The 22,202-nt window shown below is 39.5% G+C and overlaps 1 protein-coding gene across 8 annotated transcripts in view; it reads left to right on the forward strand.

The window, feature by feature from the left end:
• VWA5B1 (von Willebrand factor A domain containing 5B1) overlaps window positions 1–22,202 on the forward strand; it is a 124,946-nt gene that overhangs the window by 41,049 nt on the left and 61,695 nt on the right. For 4 of the 8 annotated variants that reach the window (XM_072609144.1, XM_072609147.1, XM_072609143.1 and 1 more), the window contains 3 exons: window positions 9,707–9,914; window positions 12,370–12,516; window positions 19,246–19,456. In XM_072609144.1, the coding sequence (XP_072465245.1) occupies window positions 9,776–9,914; window positions 12,370–12,516; window positions 19,246–19,456 (497 nt within the window). In that variant the 5' untranslated portion in view covers window positions 9,707–9,775. Of the gene's footprint in view, window positions 1–3,579; window positions 3,778–7,185; window positions 7,276–9,706; window positions 9,915–12,369; window positions 12,517–19,245; window positions 19,457–22,202 lie in introns of those variants that run through there. The other 4 variants (XM_072609141.1, XM_072609142.1, XM_072609140.1 and 1 more) reach the window with 2 other exon arrangements.

The raw sequence follows: 22,202 nt of genomic DNA on the forward strand, positions 1-22,202 counted from the left end.
TAGAAAACTCTCTAAGACCATAAATTCCCACCTCTCTCCCCCTCCAGTCCTTGTCAATATGTATTGGTTGAGGGACTTTCCTCACTGAGAATTCCATAAATTAATGAAATCCTAGATGTGATTTTAAAAATAATAATAATAATATTTTACCCCTCCCAGGGATACCAACATTATAAAAAGATTGGGTCCATCTAGGGATGCCTTGCTACTGGAAGCTCAGCTTCTACCCAAGAGCAGGAAGGAAGGACTTGGAGAGATTTGCCATACAGGTGAATCAGTATAAGCAATAGGTATTTGTTGAATGAGTACCTAAAACCCAGTAGGAATCATAGAGCAATATGGATCTGGTAGGGGAAAAGGGAGGAGAAGGATTGGAGAAAGCACTCTGGTAAGAGTTCATGTGAAGAAGAGCTAGGCTTCTTAGTGGCCCAAAACCTCAGTATGAATCTGTCGTATCACACTACAACCAAAAAAACTAGCATGATCTTTAGCTGAATCAAGGAAAGCATCTTATCCAGCGTTAGGGCTGTTATACCAGTTCCACTGTCCTCTGCCATGGTCAAACCAGACCACATCAGAGATACTGTATTCAATTCTGGGTATTACGTTTTAGAGAAGACATTGACACCCCAGGGAGTGTCCAGAGGAGAAGAGTGATAAGGATAGTGCGAAGAGACCATTGCATATAAGAATCCACTGAAAGATTTGGAACTCAATTATGGAAAAGACGAGGATGAGAAAGAAAGGGAATAGGGTAGCCATCTACAAGTGTTTGAAGGTTGTCATAGAAAATAGGAAAAAGTTTTGTTCCATTTGGTCCCAGAGAACAGAACCAGGAGCCATGGGCGTAAGCTTCAGAGAAGCAAATGTTGACTTCCCAACAATTCCAGTCTCAGGAAAGTGGAATGAATTGCCTCAGGAGATGGTCAGTTCTCCGCACCTAGAGTCTTCAAACAGAAGGTGGATGCCTGCTTTTCAAGCAGAGGATCACAGACTGAGCTGGAAGGGACCTCAGAAGTCATTTAGTCCAATGCCCTATCTCTCTCATTTAAGAGATGAGGAAACTGAGGTTCAGAGAGATTATAAAATTTGACCAAGATCATCCAGCTAGTAAAATTCGGAGCTGGTGTTTGAACTCAGGTCCTCTCACTAGGCAACCAGGTGGCACAGTGGATAGAATGCTGGGGCCCTGAAGTAAGGAAGACTAATCTTTCTTTCAAAGCTGGCTTCAGACTAGCTGTGTGACCCTGTGCAAGTCACTCCACCCTACTTGCCTCAGTTTCCTCATCTCTAAAATGAGCTACAGAGGGAAATGACAAAACCACTCCAGTATCTTTGCCAAGAAAACCCCAAATGGGGTCATCAAGAGTCAGACACAACTGAAACTACTAAACAAAACAATAACAAAACCTCTGAGTACAGAGCCAGTGCTCTTTCCACCATGGTTCAAAGTGCAGATTGATTTAAGTAGCCTCAGCATCCTTTGCAACTCAGATTCCATAAAAACGTCCTCTGTGGGCCTCAGCTGAAACTAAATTGACAATGTGGCCAGTGTAGACTCATTTCTCCAGCTAAAAGCTAAGAGCAGAGCCTTGTTTTACATTCCATGCAAGAATGAGGTGGGTTGGGGCCAGGGATGAGGAAGAGGGGGGACAAAGGGAAGGTGTGCCAGGAAATTAATAGCTCCTTCTTGTTCTGTTTAGGATGGCCAGCCTGCGGGCCACAGAGGGGAGAAATCTAGTGGGGAAGGCAGCTATGAATGCAGCCAGTCTCCTTATCTGCCTCCTCACTATCCATCAGCCTGACAGAGATAAGCTGGAGTTGAGATAAGGCAGAGCGAATTGCTGCAAAAAAAAACATAATTAAAGAGTCTCCAATGGCAGGGCACCAAGGTGGGGGGAGCAGAAGAGGGTCCTGGCCAAGTTGGCAAAGGACACCTGACTGGGAAACTTACTGAGTGGCTAAATAAGGGGTGGATTTCCCCTCCTCCTCCCACCGCCACCCTTAGGACAGCCCTGAAAATAAAAGCCAGACCACAGTGTCTAATTCATCTAAGCCACAGGGTGGAATCCAGATGCTAATGTTCAACCAAGGACTCAGCTGGACTACGTTTCTATCTGCCCATAAAATAGCTCTTGGTTAAGATATACCTGGCACATGATAGATGCTTAATAAGCTTCTATTGATTGATTGATTGTAACAAAAAAGAGTTTGTCCTTTGTGAGCTTTGCAATTCAACTTCTATTGAGTTCATCTGATTTTTTGAATAGTAAGAATTCTATCTTTGCTGGATGCAGCCCCTTGATCAGAAGGAGGGAAATATAGCTAGCCATTAGATCGTAGATCCAGAAATGGGATCTTGGAAGTCATCTGGTCCAGCACTTTCATTTTACAGAAGAGGACATTGAGTCCTAGAGAGATAAAGTCCCTTACCCAAGGTCAATAGATAGGTGGCACAGTGGATAGAGTGCTGGCCTTGGCGTCAGGAAGACTCCATCTTCTTGATTTCAAATCTGTCCTCAGACATTTGCTAGCTGTGTGATTCTAGGCAAGTCACTTCATCCTGTTTGCCTCTAGTTTCCTCATCTGTAAAATGAGCTGGAAAAGCAAGTGGGTAAACCACTTCAGTATCTTAAAAACAACCAGCTGGGGTCACAAAGCATCAGACATAACTGAACACCAACAAAGTAATTTCAAGAGAGCATTCAAAACCTAGCATTCAACCATGAGGTTCCCTGATTGGCTGGAAATTCTTTTGGGGTGGTAGAATGGTCACATCAAGGGGACTGAGTCTTCAAATTGAAAGAGACGAGTGTCATTCTCCTCTGGGGTCACAACAGCACTGAATGACTGAGGATTGGGACTTATGGTCCATGCCAGATCTGTAGAACTTAAGGAAAAGATTAATATCTAAGTCTTGGTAGATGTCTAACTACTGGAATCCTGGCATATTATTTGTGAATTTGCATAACCCAAGTCCAGTGCATTCTTATGGTCTGGAGTATATGGAGCCAAGAGAATGAAAAGAGGACTGGTGCAGCTGCCATATTCCCAAGACATCAAGTCACAATGGCAATGACTAAAGAAGGAGGTAAAGGCAATTTAGCCATTGGAAGTCACATCTGTCTGAGACCAAGGAGCCAATCAGACTCAGGCACTTTACACACTTTTAAGTGCTATACAAATGCTAACTGTTAATATTGTGCACTAGTATTCTCTGCTCTAATTATTCTCCTATATAAGCCTATAAGGTTCAGGAAAGCAAAGACTAAATCTTACCTAATTTTGTCTATTTCCCAGAGTCAAAAATAGTACCCTGAACACCTTAGGTACTTAATCAAACGTATTTTGAATGAATAAATAACTAAATAATTTCCCTTTTAAGTGTTGCCACCTTACATTATATGTAAGCACCAGAAAGGAGAGGACTCACTCCCACCCCATGAGAGCACTTTTCAAAATGAAGACTTGATTTGTCTGTGGGATATAGGATACTAGAATGTTGGAACTGAAAGAAACCATAGCTCATAGAATGTTTTGGGGACAAATAGACCTTAGAAACCAGTTGAAGTTCATTCTAGCAAAGGTTAGATGACTATTTATAGTGTTGAAGAAGAGATTCATGCTTCAGGCAAGGAAGTGACATTGAATGTCTCTTTCAATTTTTCCATTAATTCATTTTATTCATTCTAAGATTCACTCTTAAGATTTGTCTAATCCTATAATTTAATGGTTTTGTCCAACTTCCTTATGGATGAGGCAACCTAGGACCAGTGGGTAAGTAACTCATTCATTTGGCCCTTCATGGAGAAAGTGAAACTCAAAGAGACTGAATAATCTGACTTCCAAGGAAGGAGACAGAACTAGGACTAGAATAGCTTAACTTGGCCAAGAGTCAGGATATGTGGGTTCTAGTCTCAACTCTGACCTTTGGGTTTCAGGGGGACATTGGACAAGTAACTTAACTTCTCTTCATCTGTGATAATGAAAATTGGTACCCTCCAACCTTGGCTGGGATTGGGTGCCACAGAATGGGCTAAGTGATGGGACAGTACTTTTGACAACTGTATCTGCCATCCTGCTAGGTTTGAGAACTCAGTTTCATCATTGACTCTTTTTTCTCTCTCATCCCCTAAATCCAATCACTTACCAATCTTGTTGATCCTGCCTCCGTGATATCTTACAAACAATTGTTTATTAAGTACCTACTATGCTCAATGCTGGATGCAAATATAATAAAGGAAAAAATTTCTACTCTTGTGAAGCTTGTATTTGAATAAGGAAAATGACAGAATATATGTAATATACACATACACACATATGTATATACATATGTAAACATTGAGTAAATATAGAGAATAATATTAAATTCAAAGAAGTTTGGCACAATTACAAAACACTTCACACAAATAACAACAAATCTAAAGAATTGTAGAAATATTCATTGTTCATTGGTAGGCCAAGCCAATATAATAAAAATTACAGTTCTACCTAAATTAATTTTCTTAGTGCCATACCAATCAAACTACCAAAGAATTATTTTATAGAGATAGAAAAGAATAACAAAATTCATCTGGAAGAAGAAAAAGTCAAGAATATGAAGGGAATCAGTGAAAAAAAATGTGAGATTGACCTAGCAGAACCAAATTTTGAACTATATTACAAAGTGACAATCATCAAAACATCTGGTGCCGGCTGAGAAGTAGAGACTTGTTGATTAGTGGAATAGATTAAGTACACAATATACAGAGATAAATGACAATAGTAATCTAGTATTTGATAAACCTAAAGCTTTGGGGGCAAGAACTCACTATGTGACAAAAATTGCTGAGAAAACTGGAAAACAGTTTGGCAGAAACTAGATAAGGAGCAATATCTCATACCATATACTGAGATAAGATCAAAATGGATATATGATTTAGACATAAAGGGTGATCTCATAAGCAAATTAGGAAAGCAAAAAAATATTTTACCTGTCTAATTTGTGGATAAAAGAAGAATTTATAATGAGATGGAGAACATTATGGGAGGTAAAATGGAGAATTTTGATTATATCGAATTTAAAAGTATTTGCACAAACAGAACCAATACAGCCAAGATTAGAAGGCAAGCAAGAAACTGGACAGGGGTGGGGAATTTTACAGCAAGTTCCTTTGATTAAAAGCCTCATTTCTCAAATATATAGAAAATGAGTAAAATTTATAAAAAAAAATATGAATCATTTCCCAATTGATAATTGGTCAAAGGACATGAACAAGAAGTTTTCAAACAAAGAAATCAGTTACCTATAGTCACATGAAAAAAATGCTCTAAATTGCTATTGATTAGGGAAATACAAATTAAAACAATTTTGAAGTACCATTTAACAACTATCAGATTGGCCAATACGACAGAAGAGGAAAATGACAAATGTTGGAGAAAATGTGGGAAAATTAAAACACTAATATACTATTGGTGAAGTTGTGTACTGATGCAACCATTCTGGAGAACAATCTGGAACTATGCCCAAAGGGCTGTAAAACCATGCGTACCTTTTGACCCAGCAATAGCACTACTAGGTTTGTTCCCCCAAAGAGTTAAAAAAGGAAAAGGATCTATTTGTACAAATTTTGTGATGTCAAAGAATTGGAAATTGAAAGGATGACTATCAATTGAGGAATGGCTAAACAAGTTGTGATATATGATTGTAATGGAATACTATTAAGCTATAAGAAATGACAGGCAGGATGCTTTCAGAAAAAAAGCTAGAAAGACTTATACAAATTGATGCAAAGTGAAGTGAAAACACTATATACAGTAACAGCAATATTGTACGATGATCGAGTGTTCTCAGCAATATAATGATCCAACACAATCCCAAAATACTAATAATGAAATGTACTATCTACTTCCAGAGAAAGAACTAATGGCTTCTGAATACAGATCGAAATATTTTTTTTTTACTTTATTATTCTTGGTTATTTTTTGCCTATGTTTTCTTTCTCAATATGGCTAACAGAAATATGTTTTGCATGACTGCACGGTATAATCTGTATCAAAGTGCTTGCCTTCTCAAGAAAGGGGAGGGAAAGGGAAGGAGGAAAAGAATACGAAACTCATTTTTTAAAAAATTAATGTTAAAATTTTTTCATTGAGAAAAATAAAATAAAAATTTTCAAAATGAGCACATGATTTATACATAAAGGGTGATGTAAGCAAATTAGGGGAGCATGGGGAAAATGTACCTGTCAGATCTATGGATAAAGGAAGAATTCATGACCAAAGGAAATATGGAGAATCATAGGAAATAAAATGGAAAATTTTGATTACATGAAATTTAAGAGGGCTTATACAAACAAAACAAATGCAACAAAAATTAGAAGGAAAACTGGAAACTAGGAGGCAATTTTTATAGGAAGTTTCTCTGAAAAAAGTTTTATTTCTCAACCATATAGGGAAATGAGTCAAATTTTTTAAAAAAATAGGAATCATTCTTCAATTGATAAATGGCCAAGGTATACATGAATAGACAATTTTCAGAAGAACAAAGAAAAGCTATCAATAGTCACATGAAAAATGCTCTAAATCAATAATAATTAGAGAAATGCACATTGAAACAACTCTAAGGTACCACCTTGCACCCATCATATTGGCTAACATTGCAGAAAAGAAAAATGACAAATACTGGAGAGGATGCGAAAATAAGTATACTAATGCACTGTTGGTGGAGTTGCGAACTGGTCCAAACATTCTGAAGAATAATTTGGCATTATGCAAGGGCTAGAAAACTGGGCATACCCTTAGACCCAGCAATGCCATTACTAGATCTGTATTCCAAAGAGATAAAAGGTAGGGGGAGAGACCTATTTATATGAAAATATTTATAGCAGCCCTTTTTGTGGTGGCAAAGAATTAGAAATTGAAGGGATGCCCACCAATTGGGGAATGGCTAAACAACTTGTGGTATATGATTATGATGGAATATAGTTGTTCTATAAGAAATATCAGCAGGATGCTTTCAGAAAAACCTGGACAGACTTGAATGAACTAATGCCAAATGAAGTGAGTAGAACCAGGAGAACATTATACACAGTAATAGCAGTATTTTAAAGATGATAAACTGTGAAAGACTTAGCTACTCCAATCAATGCAGTAATCCATGACAATTCCAATAGTCTCATTATGAAAAAATGTTTTCCACTTCCAGAGAAAGAACTAATGAACTCCATGTGCAGATTGAAGCTTTTTTCCTCAAAAATAATTCAAAGGAGTTTGAGAGGGAGAGAACTATTGGGGGTGAGTTGGGAAAGACTTCTTGAAGAAGAAAGGGTACTTGAGCTGCATCCTAAAGGAAGAGAAGGATTCTATGATGTAGTGTTGAAGGAATGCATCCCAGGCATTGAAGACAGACAGACAGTACAGAAGCACACGGATGGGAGATTGAGCATCTCAACAGAGAAAAAGCCAGTTTAGCTAGACCATAACCATAAGATGTGGGAGAAGGGGGATGATAAAAGGAAAAAACATTTACAAAGCATCTACTGTGTGTCAAGGACCCTGCTAAGCTCTCCAAATAAAATCTCATTTGATGGGAGGTGGAATGAGATCCAAGGAAACTAAGAAAGCTTGGGGTCAGGTTGTGAAAGACTTTAAAAGCAAAACAGGAGTTTATCTTTGTTTCTAGAGGAAATTGAAAGTCTTTGTTGCTTATTGATTATGGGAGTCACATTGTTAGATCTGTGCTTGGCAGCTTTGTAGATCATGAATTGGAGTGGGCAGAGACTTGAGGCAACAAGACCCACTAGGAGAGTGCTCCAAAAATCTAGTAAAGAGGGGATGAGATTCTGTACTATTTTGTAAGTAGGGAGAAGGGGTTAGATTTTGGATGTTGGAGGAAGAAACAGCAGGATTTGGAGCTATTGATTGAATGTGTGGGATGAAGGAGAGAGGGTGGAGCTGAGATTATAATGTCAAAGTTTTGAATCTGGAAAACTAGAAGAATGATGGTATCTTCAGCAGCTTGGAAGTTTAGAAGAGGAAGTTTAGAAGTTTTGAAGGGGGAGAACAATGAGTTCTGCTTTTAACATGCTGAATTTGAGTTGTCTGCAATGTCCACTTTGAAATGTCAAAAAAGCAATTGGTGATGTAAGATCAAAACTCAGGGGAGAGGCTGCGGCTAGCTATCTAGGTGTGTGAGTCATTAGAATGGAAATGATCATTAAATCTACGGCTTCTGATGAAGACACCAGGAGAAATCAGCCAGCAAGCATTTATTATGCACTTTCATCTCCTGTCTGTCCAAATGTTCTTTACTCCGTCTCTCTTGCAGGATCTTCCTCCAAGTCATACACACTAACTGTGGGGATCTTTCAAAGGCTCTGTCCTGAGTCTCCTTTGTTTCTCCCTCTATACTATTTTACTTGGTGATCTCATCAGTTCCCACTCTCAGATCTCTTTATCAAGCCCTAACTTCTCTCCAGACCTCCAGCCCTTCATGATCAACTGCCTTTAGGATATCTTGGAACTAGATTTCCCGTAGGTACCTCCAGCTCAGTATGTCCAAAGAATTCCTATCTTTCCCTCCAAAACCCTCCTCTCTTCCCAACTTCCTTCTTAGTGATGCCCCTCAAGGTCATCCTTCCCAGTCACCTGGGTTCCTAATCTTGGTGTCATCCTTGAATCCTCGCTCTCACTCACCCCATCTACTCAACTCGTTGCCAAACCTTGTCAGTTCTGCTTTCACAACATCGATCCCCTTCTCTCCATTCCCAAAACCTCAACCCTAGTTGAGGCTAACTACCTGGCTTTTTCTCATACTTTCAATCTTCTTAAATTTTACTCTTCTTTATACACTCTTAGGGTCTAGAAACATTGGCCTTCTTGCAGTTTCTTGGACACACCACTTCATCTCTCCTCACCCTGCCTCTACATGAACTGTTCTGAATGTACCTTCTCCTCTGTCTTGTAGTTTTCCCCAACTTCTTTCACTACTCACCTCAAATTCCAACCTTATCCAAGAGGCCTTTCTCAATCCCCCCAACTGCTATTACCTTCCCCTCTTAGAGTGACTTTTACCTCCTCTGTATAGATCATATCATATATGTCCATAGTTGTTTGCAGATTGTCTCCCTCATTAGAAGTGAATTCTTTGAGGTCAGGGCCTATGCTTTTGCCTTTCTGAGTATCCACATTATTTAGCACTGGGGTATAGGAAGTGCTTAATAAATGTTTGCTGACATGACTTGATTTAACCTACTATGCAGCTGGCACTGTGCTAGCTACTTTAGGGATGCAAAGTCAGGAATGAGCATAGTTCCTATGTTCAAAGACCTTATATTCTGTTGAAGGATAACACACATTTGTGTACATATTATTTGCCCAATAGTACCTTAATGGCAGAAACTGTAACTTTTCGTCTTTATAACCCCAAACAGTAGGAATATAATAAATATTTACTCAATCATATTGAATTAAACTAGAAAGTCCTATAGTAGTAAAGGGCTTAGCACTTACTAGCTGTGTGATATTGAATGTTCCCTTTCTGAACCTCAGTTTCCTCATCTTCTAAATGGGAATAATCATATTTGTACTTTCCCTATACAGAGTTGCTATGATAAAAGCCCCACAGCAATGGGAGTTGTTGGGGTGGTACCTGGGGGATGGGAATGAGATGGATGCTGGGACAGGAACCAAGAGAGGGTTTTTCCTACTACCATGTCTCCTGCAGATAAAAGAAGCCCAGACCAGTGACAGTGGCATTGAAGGTAGCACTGGTGAAAGCAGCAGCAGCAGAAGGATGCCTGGCCTGCTCAACTCTAATACCTGGAAGCCACTTCCACTCACCTCCTCTGACATCACCTCCTGTGTCCAGGGCTATGCCTTTGGCCTCATGGCATCTCTCACCTATGGCAATGTGGAACTCCAGCCTTTCCAAGGTAAAGACCTCCCCACAACTGCTGCACACACTTTGCTCCTCCTCTCTCTGCATGATTCCCCGCCCCCCCCAGCCCAACTTGGACGCTGGATGTCCAGGGCAGGTGAACAGTCTCAGTCTCACTTTCAGGCATGGGCTATCACCCACTAAACAATTGATAAGGTTGGGATAAGAAGGTGGGAGGGGCTCCATTCAGATAGGATGAGTCCCAACTAGAAAGTCTCATGTCTCCTGTGTAGCACTGGCCCATCTCAGGGAGTTCTTATTTTATGTGAAGCAAACCCCACTGTTCTGTGATGGAGAGAACCCTGGACTTGAAGTCAGAGGAGCTGGATTTGAATTCCCCAGCATTGCCAAAAATCCTCTCATTATTACCCATTTTCTTATGAGTTCCTCTACCAGTGAAGGTTCTCCCAAAAGGAGGCAGCTGTGCTGAATAGGAAGGACCACTGACTTCTGTAATCACAGGTCCCTGTTTGGACCCCTACCTCTGCTACTATGTCTTTGACCCTGAGCAATTCCTTCTCTTTTCTTGATCTCTGCTGCAAAACAGGATGCCTTAAATACCTCAGAAAGGGAATGCTAGGATCATCAAATGACATGGTATATGCAAAGTTATCTGGAAATACCATCCAGGCTGGCCTCACTATTAAGATTCATGCAGGCTCCTAGGATTGAGAACTAGGAAAGACCTTATGCAATCTTGCCCAACTCCTTCATTCTCTAGATGAGTCCCTGCAGCAGTAAACACCCCAACAAACACAGGGAGCCTACTATCACAGGTTCTTACATCTGCATTCATAAAAGAAAAACAACTTTCAAGAGGTCAACAATCACTTTAATCAAGCACTTGTATCATTCCTTTAACCAAGTACATATAACATTCAGTTAGTTCAGGGAGTCAGCACCCTGAATTTCAAAGAAAACACAGAGAAATCAAAAGATCAACAGACATGACTTCCTCTGCCTGAATTCAATTGGACCCCAACTGTCTGACCATAATTACCAGAGAAGGAAGCACAACATCCAGGTTCTCAAAGCTGGGGGGGGCCTTCTTAGCTGCTTCCCAAAGTCCTCATCTGGCACTCAAACTTTATTACAAAAACTAAGCCCCAAAGTAAAACCTCAACTCAGAGTATTTATACCTTTTTTAGAGCCAGAGGGCACCACAACCCTTTGACCCAGTGCCTCAATAGAAAAAACAAAAGGTACTTGAAATCCTCCTACAAATAACTCCCCTAATCAAGCTTCCCAAAATGGGCAGGCCCATCAATGAGTGGGAAAGATCTTAAATCATATTAAAATAATTAACAATACAAATATATACACTGTTTCTACTTAAAGAAACTCTTGTTTCTGTACTTTACTCCTTGTAAAGACTCTTGATTGAGAAAGGCAAGTTTCAATCAGAGGCATTTGATTATACTAAAACAAAAACAGCAAAAGATTCTATTTTGATTGCCATCACAGTCCCAGAGAGCACATGCCTAAGGTCATGGTCTAAGACAGGTGAGTCAAACAAATGGAAACAATTCATCCTTTCAATATGGATTTGAAAAATCACAAATTAACATTATCTATGTTTTATTCTATTTTTATTAATTTTGTTCAACATTTCCCAATTACATTTTAATCTGATTCAGGTAGCACTCAAGGGTTTTATGTTGCATGAGGCTATAAGTTTGACTCCTCTGGCTAATGGTAACTCTACAATGGAAGAGCCTTCACCACTCTGCTCTTAGCATCAAGCAAGAAATCATTTAATAGCTCTGGACCAACAGGTGGTAGGTCCCTATCCTGCCTCTGACACTACCCGTGTAATTTTAGTTAAGTCACTATACTTTTCTGGACCTTAGTTTCCTTGTCTATAAAAATGATAGTGCCAGAATAAATGGCCTCTGAGGTTCCTGCTAGTTCTGGTTCTGTGATCACATGATAAAATACGGGACTTGAACTCAGGAAGACCTCATTCTCTTCCTGGCTCTGGGACCCTAGGCAGAGGAGCTTAAGTTTTCATATCTGGAGTTTCCTCATCTGAAAAATGGTGATAATGGCACCTGTGGATTACAGCATTGTGTGGATCAAAAGAGATCCTGTGTGGATATAAAAAATGCTTTACACATGTTAAGGGGATTATACATAAGCAGATATTTACGTCAGGTGTCATGAGGGAGACGTTCATAGAATCATAGACAGTGCTAGGATGGTCATTAGAGACAACGAAGTCCAATTCTTCATGCTACAAATGAGGCCCAGAGGAGGGATACCCAAGGTCATAGAGCTGGTATATAGAGTCCTGGTCCGCTGACTCTAGTGGCTATTTCCTGATGGTTTCCTTATACAAGGGTAGCCTTTGTTTTGGGGAACTTACGGGACATAAAGGTGAGGGGATCCTCAGGTGGATGCCATTCAGTCATTTGATGTCCATGATGGGGGTTGGGTGTCTTCCCTGGCAGGCCTCTTCGTGTACCCCCTGGATGAGTATACCACAGTGGTCGGGTTTGAAGCCATCATCTCTGACAGAACCGTGACAGTACAGATCAAGGATAAAGCCAAACTCAACAGTAGCTACTTTGACACATACCAATCCAATAATGGGATGGGTAAGAAGGCCTTTTACTGAACCTGGGGTTGGGACTGGGACTGGGACTAAGAACCTTAACCTCAACTAGGGGGGAATGACTAGAGCTTTGTCCCAGGGTGTCAAGTTTGGACTGTACTAACCATACTTGTAATCCTTAATTAAGTAGAATAAGCAGAGCTTGGGACCTAGTTCTTGAGAATAGTCAAAATACATAAGTTGCAGTGAGTTCTGTAGGGCCCTGCCTAGACCAGCCCACCCATCTCTGCCTTATAGGGTCTCTGTCTCCCTCCCACCTTCCCCTCAAATTAAGGTTTATTTTGAGTTTGCTTGCCCAAGGAGAACTCAGGTGTTACTAGACCCGACACATAAATTTCTATTTATGGCTCTGCCAGGAACCTCATAAGTCAGTTCCTTTTTTTAAAAATTCATCATTTATTTATTTATTTTATGCATTATATTTTATTATAATTATATTTTAATTTATTTTATATATAACATATATTATATTTTATTTATTTTTAACATTTTTTTCAATTTTGTGTTCCAAATTCTCTCCCTCTTTCCCACCCACTGAGAAGGCAAGCAATATGAGATCAATTATACATGTGACATCACACAGAACATGTTTCCATATTAGCCATATTGCAAGAAAAGGGAGGGAGGGGGAGAGACAGAGAGAGAGACAGAGACAGAGAGACAGAGACAGAGATAGAGAGAGACAGAGAGAGAGAGAGAGAGAAAGAGAAGGAAGGAAGGAAGGAAGGAAGGAAGGAAGGAAGGAAGGAAGGAAGGAAGGAAGGAAGGAAGGAAGGAAGGAAGGAAGGAAAAAGTGAGAAAATTATACTTCAATTTGCACTTGAAGTTCATCAGTTCTCTCTCCAGAGGTGGACAGCATTTCTTTTTTATTGTAAGTCCTTTGAAACTGTCTTGGATCATTATACTGATCAGAGTAGCTGAGTCATTCATAGTTGATCATTATTATAACATGGTTGTTACTATGTATAATGTCTCTGGATTCTGTTCACTTCACTTTGAATCAGTTCATATAGGTCTTACCATGTTTTTCTGAAACCACTCCCCTTGTCATTTCTTACAGCACAGTAGCACTCTATCACAATCATATGCCACAACTTATTCAGCCATTTTCCACTTGATGAGCAACCCCTCAGTGTCCCAATCTTTGCCAACACAGAAGGAGCTGCTACAAATATTTTTGTATATATAGGTCCTTTTCCTTTGATCTCTTTAGAATATAGACCTACTAATGGATCAAAAGGTATGCCCAGTTTTATAGCCCTTTGGGCATAGTTCCAAGTTGTTCTCCAGAATGGTTGGACTACTCCACTACTCTACTATTCCACCCGTAGTTAATTAGTGTACCTATTTTCCCTCATCCCCTCCAGCATTTGTCATTTCTGATAGGTGAGAAGTGGTACCTCAGAGTTGTTTTAATTTACTTCTAATCAGTAGTAATTTAGAGCATTTTTTCATAGGATTATGGATAGCTTTGATTTCTTTTTCTTAACACTGCTCATTCATATCCATTGACCATTTATCAATTAAGGAATGGCTTTTATTTTATAAATTTGACTCAGTTCTCTATATGTTTGAGAAATCAGACCATTATCAGAGAAACTTGGTATAAATTTTTTTTCTGTATTATTCATTGGCTATGATGCCCTTTAGTAAAATGTAGTTTCCCTGATTACCTCTTTTAATTAGACCTACTTTTTCTTTTACTTTGTTGGGGGTCATGATTGCTCTGCCTTCCTTTTTTACTTCAGCTGAAGTGTGTTAAATTCTACTCCAGCCCTTCATTTTCACTCTGTATGTCTTTCTGTTTTGAGTGTGTCTCTTGTAAACAACATATTGGTGGATTCTGGTTTCTAAGCCATTCTGCTATTTGCTTCCTTTTTATAAGTGAGCACATTTCATTCACATTCACAGTTATTATCACTGTGTACTTCCCAATTTCTTCTGCTTATTATTTTTCTCTTTTTATCCTATTCCTCCTCAAAAGCCTATTTTGCTTCTAGAACTGCTGCCTCCCTTAATCTGCCTTGCCTTTTATCCCCCCTCCCTTCCTCTTATCCCCTTCTCTTCCTATTTCCCTATTGGGTAAGATAGATTTTTACATACAACCAAGTGTGCATATATATATTTTCTTCCCTCTGTGGACCAATTTCAATGAGAGTGAGCTTCAAGCACTGCCCTCCACCACCACCCATTTCCCTTCTACTGTAAAAGCTCTTCCTTAAGTGAATGCCTCTTTTATGGTTTTTTATATCTTTTATTTTTATATTTTTTGTTTTTATATTTCATATTTTTAAATATATAGATCTATTTTATTATGCATCTTTTATTTTTATATCTCCCTTCTACCTCTCCCTTCCCCTTCTCCCAGTACATCCCTCTTCTCAACCCTTCATTTTTTTTGCAAATCACCCCAACATAATTGACATACAACCTTGCCCTCTGTTAGACACCTTCTAACTGCAATAACAATGATAAAAGTTCTTAGGAGTTATATGAATGATCTTCCCATAAGAATTTAAACAGTTAAATGTATTAATTCCTTTATGATTTTTCTTATATGTTTACTTTTTTTATGCTTTTCTTGAGTCTTGTGTTTGAATATCAAATTTTCTATTCAGCTCTGGTCTTTCCATCAGTAATGTTTGAAAGTCCTCTATTTCATTAAATATATCTATTTCCCCCTGGAAATTATACTCAAACTCAATTTTGCTGGTTAGGTTGTAATACTAACTTCTTTTGCCTTCCAGGATATCATATTCCAAGTCCTCTGCTCCTTTAATGTAGAAACCACTAAATCTTGTGTGGTCCTTACCATGGCCCCATGATATTTGATTTCTTTCCAGCTGTTTGAAATATTTTCTCCTTGACCTGGGAGCTCTGGAGTTCGACTATAATATTCTTGAGAGTTTTCCTTTGGGGATTTGTATCCATACCAAACATATGATTGATAGATTCTTTCAATGTCTATTTTGCCCTCTAGTTCTAGAATATCAGAAGAATTTTCCTTGACAATTTCTTGAAAAATGATGCCTAGGCTCTTTTTCTATCATGAATTTCTGGTAGTTTAGTAATTCTTAAACTCTGTCTCCTTGAGCTGTTTTTCAAATTAGTTGTTTTTCTCTGATGAAATATTTCACATTTTCTTCTATTTTTTTTTTATTTTTCTGACTTTGTTTTTCTATTTCTTGGTACTCATGGAGTCATACCTTCCACTTGCCCAATTCTAATTTTTAAGGAATTATTTTTCTACACTGAGCTGTTGTACCACCTTTTCTATTTGTCTAATTCTGCTTTTTAAAGAGTTCTTTTCTGAAATGAATTTTTGTGCCTCCTTTTCCATTTGGCCTATTTTGCTTTTTAAGTTCTTTTCTTCGGTGAATTTTTGTGCCTCTTTTACCACTAGGCTAATTCTGTTGTCTAAGATGTTATATTTTTTCAATGTTTTTTGTGCCTCTTTTACCTAGCTATTCTTTTTTTCATAATTTCCTTACATCACTCATTTCTTTTCCCAATTTTTTTTCTCTACCATTCTTATCTCTTTAACTCTTCCAGGAATTCTTGTTGGGCATGTGTCCAATTAGCATTTTTCTCCAAGACTTTGCTTGTATCTGTTTTTTATGCTATTGCCTTCTTCTGAATTATAGTGTCTTATTCTTCCCTGCCACTATAGTAGCTTTTTGTGGCTAAATTCTTTTTTGTTGTTCATTCTTTTTTTCTAGTTTATTTCTTGATTCTGAACTTTATGTTAAAGTTGGACTCTGCTCACCTGAAGGTGGGCAGGCACTATGCCAAGCTTCAAGGTTTTTATGCTGCTATTTTCAGAGTTAGTTCTGGGGGTCCACAAGTTTTCAGTGCTTCCTAAGTAGTGATCCAGGGAGAGGTGTAGTCAACTGCTCTCCTGATCTGGGTTTGGTTCTTTACCCAGGAAGGATCCCTACTCCCTGGCAGCTGCAAGCACTAGCACTCCTCTTGGCCCTGGAACTGTGACCAGGGCCTCTGTCCTCTTATGACCAACCAGAAGCACTCTTATGCACCCTGGAACTGTGTATGGGCAATACAGTTGCCAATCAGTGCCGGCCATACCCAGTGCCAGAAACAGATGCCCTGTAATCTCTTTCTTACCATTTATCCAACCCCCTTATCATCTCTGGGCTGAGAGCTCCTAAAGTTGCTGCTACTACAGCTACTATTACAGGTGCCCTCTGGGCAGGCCTTCATCCCAATGTGAGAGAACTCTCCAGGAGACTTCCTAAATTTCCTAAGCCAAAAAATGTCTCAGCTCCAACTTTTGTTGTCTCTGACACTCCAAACTTTTATCTGAGGCGTTATTTTAAAGTTGTTTGGAGGGAAATGTTGATAGAGTTCAGCTGGGTTGCTGCCTCTGATTTACCGTCTTGGCTCTGCCTAAATCAGTTTCTAAGGAAGTGTCATAATGTAATAGAAAAAGCACTGGATTTGGGGTCAGAGAATCTACTTTCAAGCGTAGCTTCTGCCACTTTACTAACTAACTATGTGATCTTGGGTAAGTGAATTAATTTCTCTGGACCTCAGCATTCTCAGCATTTTTTATTTTTTTATTTAGGTTTTTAAAATACATTTATTTATTTTTTAATTTTCAACATTCACATCTATGAGTTTTAAACTTTTCCCCCTCTCTCCTCTCTCCCTTCCCCAAGACAGTGAGCAATACATTATTATTAAACATTTTTTCACATTAGTCATGTTGTACAGAAGAATTAGCATGAATGGGTGGAACCACAAGAAAGAAAAAGCAAAACAAAACAAAAAAAAGAAAGCAAATAGTACAGCATTCTCATGCTTAAAGTAAAAAGGTTAGGTCCCTTTAATCCCTAAATACAAGAGCTGTTGATGCCTGGGTTCTAGTTCCAGCCCTGTTATTACTTAGCTATGTGACCCTGGGCAAGTCTCCTTACTTCTCTGAGACTCTGTTTCTTCATTTGTCAATACTAAAATATTTAGATGGATCTTGGATGTCTTCGATACAGGTCCTCTTTCCACAGGTACAGAATCCAACCCATCCACATCTTGCTATCCTTGTCAGTTAATCCTTGCCCCTTCTCTAGCAATGAATTCTCTGTGTCTCCTTTTACTCATCTGTAAAATGGGGCCCAGGTGATCTAAATCAGCCTTCTGCTAGTCTTCTCTGTGTATAGTGTCTTTCACATAATAGGTGTTTTAAAACGCTTTTTCATTCATTCATTTATTTGGTGAATCATTCCTCTATACTTGGATGGTCTTTGAGCATCTCCGACTCAACATATCCAAATGGAACCCAATGGCTTTCCTCCAAATGCCATCCCTTTCCTACTTTCCTTATTACCACCATCCTTCCAGTCACCTCAGCCTTGTGTCATCTTCAATTCTTCCCGTTCCCTTACCCCACTATTACCCCATGATCAATGTTACCTAGCCTCATTGATTCTATCTCCACATCTTTGGTCTCTGTGCACCCCTCTCTTCTTACAGAGCTAGAACCCCAATTCAGACCTTTATCACCTCTCCTCTGGGTTATTGAAATAGTCTCCTAACCAATCTCTCTGCCTCTGCCCTCTCCAGTTCTTCCTCTACATCATGCTCAAATTGTTCTTCCTAAAACATCAGAATGACCATGGCACTCCCCTCCTCAAACAACTTTGGGAACTCTCTTTTGCCTCAAGGATGAAATCAAAACTCCTCCATATCACATTTAAATCCTCATAGGATCTGTCCACAACCTATCTCTCTAGGTTGTTTTCACATTACTCTAGCCAAATCAGTCAGCTCCCTGTATTTAAGAGTTCATCCCTCATCTCCACACCTTTGCCCAAACTCTTCCCCATGACTGAAATTCTCACTGCTCTACTCCAATGACTTCATAGAAGAGGGTAGTACCTGAACTGGAGTTTCAAAGATGAGCAGAATGTCCACAAATGGGGTGTTATTCAAGGCATGGGGAAACAGTCATTCGTCCAGTTTGGCTGGAATGTAGCAAACATGAAGTAGTGTGAGATAATGCAAGACACATAATTTGTTGTAAGATTATGGAGGGCCTTGAATGGCAGGAAATTTTTTTAACTTTTATTTGATGAACAGTGGTCATCATTGAAGACATTATAATCTAGGATTCTCTCTCCTTTTTTCTTTTTCTCTCTCTCTTTTCATTTTTCTCTCTTCCTCTTTCCCTGTGTCTCTCTTCTGTCTCTTTCACTCCCTTTTTTTCCTCCTTTCTTCCTCCCTCTTTACCTTCTCCTTCAAAAAGACTTAATGGATATCTTTTGTTTTTATATCACCTTTATTTCCCAAAAGAGAACCTCCCTTAAAACAAAGGGAAAAAAAGAAAAAGAAAAACTAGTAAAAGAAAAAAAAGTAAAACTAGACAACATCCTGACCAAGTCCGACATTGTATGCAGGGAATACTTTTCTTATAATCTTCCTCCCTCATTCCCCAACCATCCTAGATACATAGGAGACCCTCAGTAAAAACTAATTAATTGAACTGAAATAGAGTAGACTGAATTGAATTCAATTAAATTGTTTTAAATAAATTAAATAACTGACCTGAATTGAACTGAATTTTACTACTTGAACTGAAATTCATGGAAATTCCTTTCAATTCAGTTCACATCAATTCAGCTGAGCTCATATGAGTCCCATCTCCTGGAAAGCTGTTGTTTCCTGGGTTATGCTTTCCACCCCATGTTGTCCTCCTCAGGCAACATCACTCTGGATGAAGACCTGGAACGGATTGTGTTTGTGGCCAACCTGGGTACAATTGGCCCCCTGGAGAGAGTGTCCATCTTCATCAGCACTTCCTCGGAGCTCCAGACTCTACCCAGTGGGGCTGTGAGGGTCCTGCTGCCGGCTGTGTGTGTCCCACCAGTCCCTCAAACAGATAACAGCCTCTCTACCCAACAACCCCGAGGGTGAGACACCCCCTTGCCCTAATGCTAGGAGACAGACTCTTTACATTTTGGAGGAGAGCAATAGTAGGATCTGCCCCATTGCTTTCAAAGTGTGAACGTTGTGGGGATAGGGAGGGCAGTTCCTTCAAAACCTCTTCTGAAAGAGAGAAGGTCCATGAAAGCAGCTAATACTCTCTGGAAGCCAGATGAAGGCAGGCCACTTGGGAAAGGGAGATGATCCCTCTGGACCAACTCTGGGGCTTGTACACCTGAGGGTTCATGTTTAAGGGACCTCTTGGTTCAAACAAGCTATAACTAGAGAGCAGGGGAGCGCCTTTTTATCCTCTGCTTAGGTTCTGTGTAACTTCTATCTGCTTTGCTTGATGGAAAGATTGGGGTAAATAGTGGGTAAAGAATATGGGTAAAAGGCTGGTCATGAAGTTGCTGCTAACCATTCCATGTTAGGTAGGAGGTTCTACTGGACCCTGACTGTCAGGCCAGACAGACTCTCAAAAGTGGAAGTAGAAGTGTCTGCTTTGGTATCAATAGACGCTACCTTCTCTGATGCCTGGTGTGGAGTATTGATGGGGCTGGGCATTAGAACATTTAGGTTTTTCACTGTAGAATGTAAGACTAGCTAAGGGAGTTACATCCTGGCCTTTTGCTTTCCACTCCCATCTTAATCACTGAGGCATAGATCTGGATTTTCAGAAACAATGGTCTTGAGTTATCAGAAGGATGGAGCCAGTGATTCATTATCAGAAGTGGATAAAAGAACATTCAACATTATGAGAGAAATAATCTCTCTGACTTTATGTGTTGGGTAATCCTGTCAAATACAATTATTCTTTCCTCACTGTGACTTTCCCCATTGTGGTTTTGATATGTCGCCAGTTGGTATAAGAATTTAAAAGGGAATTTGGGGGGTTTTCCAGAAGTCACAGACAATACATGAAAGCCAACAGATGACACAGAAAAAGTTTAGAAACTCAGAAATGCATAAAATACATATAATATTCTGTGATATCAACATATTTTATCTCAATACCATAATAATTCAGACTTCTTCTCTGGTACAAAAAGAAGGCCAAAAGCTTTTACATGGATTTTCCAGATCACAGGGGTTCCCTGTCCTTAACTCCCGTGATGTGGAAGGGATAACTGTATAGATTTACTACAGTGCAAAATCATGAAAGCAAAAACCTAGATTATATTGTTTTGCTCAAGCAGAGGTTCAGGCCTCAGAGAAAACCTAAACATTATAAGGATTCTGACAAAGTTTCTTATATGCAAAACTAATCAGAATGACAAATTATTCATTTACATGTTGTGAACATGTACAACCAGAGAAGTTAAGAAGATAGATCTATAAACCTATACATCCTTTGATGTCATAAAAGTCAAACACTTATTTGAACAGTCATGATCTCATTCATCCTTTAGGGATATAAATTTCATCAAACTCTATAGGTAAACTAAGTCAGGTTACAAATTAACTACATTTAGAAGATTTACATGTCACCAAAGAGTCAGGAACATTTGAGATTCTTCCTCTGGTTTCCTATCTAAGTAATGTTTAAGATTCTAAGTCAATTTTCACATCCCCTGGGACAGGTTATGGTCAAGTGAGGTTAATAGTAACTAAAATTTGCAGGAGCAATGGCCCCGAGTCCTGAATAATAAAAGGAAATTTAAAATTCCCATATAAGGGAACATAAGATCAAAGATTTTTGAGTTGGAAGGAGCCTCAGAGATCAATTAACTTCAACCCCATCATTTTACAAATGAGGAAAATGTGACCTGGAGAATGGCAATTACTTGAATCGCCTACAATCACAGGGGCTAAAGACTAGACCCTGTGATTTCATTAACAGAAGGAAGTCCCAGATGAGGAAATGCCTTCAGCCAATGCAAGACAGCACCACTTCTGCAATTTATAGTCTCGGAGATTGGCCTAAGCACTCACTGAGAGGTTAGGAGACTGACCCTAGAGTCACACAGCCAATATGTGGAATGTAAGCCCAGGTCTTTCAGACCCCAAGCCCAGTTCCCTGGTATTCATGATACCTCAGTTATCTCTGTGCCTAAGATCATAGCAGTAGTAATTGGCAGGGATAAGACTGGAACCTGGGTTCTCTGCCACCAAATTCAGCATTCTTTTCAGTAGAACAGACTGCCTCTTTGATCTTTGGTATAGATAGGAAATCAATTAATGGCATCATTGGCAAATCTCAAAGCCCAATACCCTGGCAACTATCATGAATATTAAAGGTAGAATGGCCCTTAGAACACAGAATGTCAGATCTGGGAGGGGTCTTAGAACGTAGGATGTCAGGGTTGAGAGGGCCCTTAGAGACCTTCTGGTCCCACTCCTTGCTTTGTAGAGGAGGACCCTAAGATAGAAAGAAGAAATGTGCTCTTCCCAAGTTGACATTGTTTTTCACAGTAGGAACTCAGGTCACCAGACTCCTAGTCCAGAACTTTTCCTGTTCTCTCATGGACTACCCCATGTCCCTCTGAGTCCCCCACCTTTGAAAGAAGTCCATCAAGGACAATAGAACTATCTCCATAGCCTCCTCCTGAATCCCATTCACTCCTGCCCCCAGTCTGCTTTCTGACTTTAGTTCCACTCCAACGCAGGACATCTATTGCCCCAGAATTTCTCTTATCCATTCTTGGTAACCAACCCTTTTGGAGGACACTGAGCCAAATGTCCCCACATCCCAGAGCTGCATCAGGGCTAAAGCTTGGAGTGGGAGATGAAGAG

This window comes from Notamacropus eugenii, chromosome 5 (assembly GCF_028372415.1).
Source record: "Notamacropus eugenii isolate mMacEug1 chromosome 5, mMacEug1.pri_v2, whole genome shotgun sequence".
Classification (NCBI taxonomy): domain Eukaryota; kingdom Metazoa; phylum Chordata; class Mammalia; order Diprotodontia; family Macropodidae; genus Notamacropus; species Notamacropus eugenii.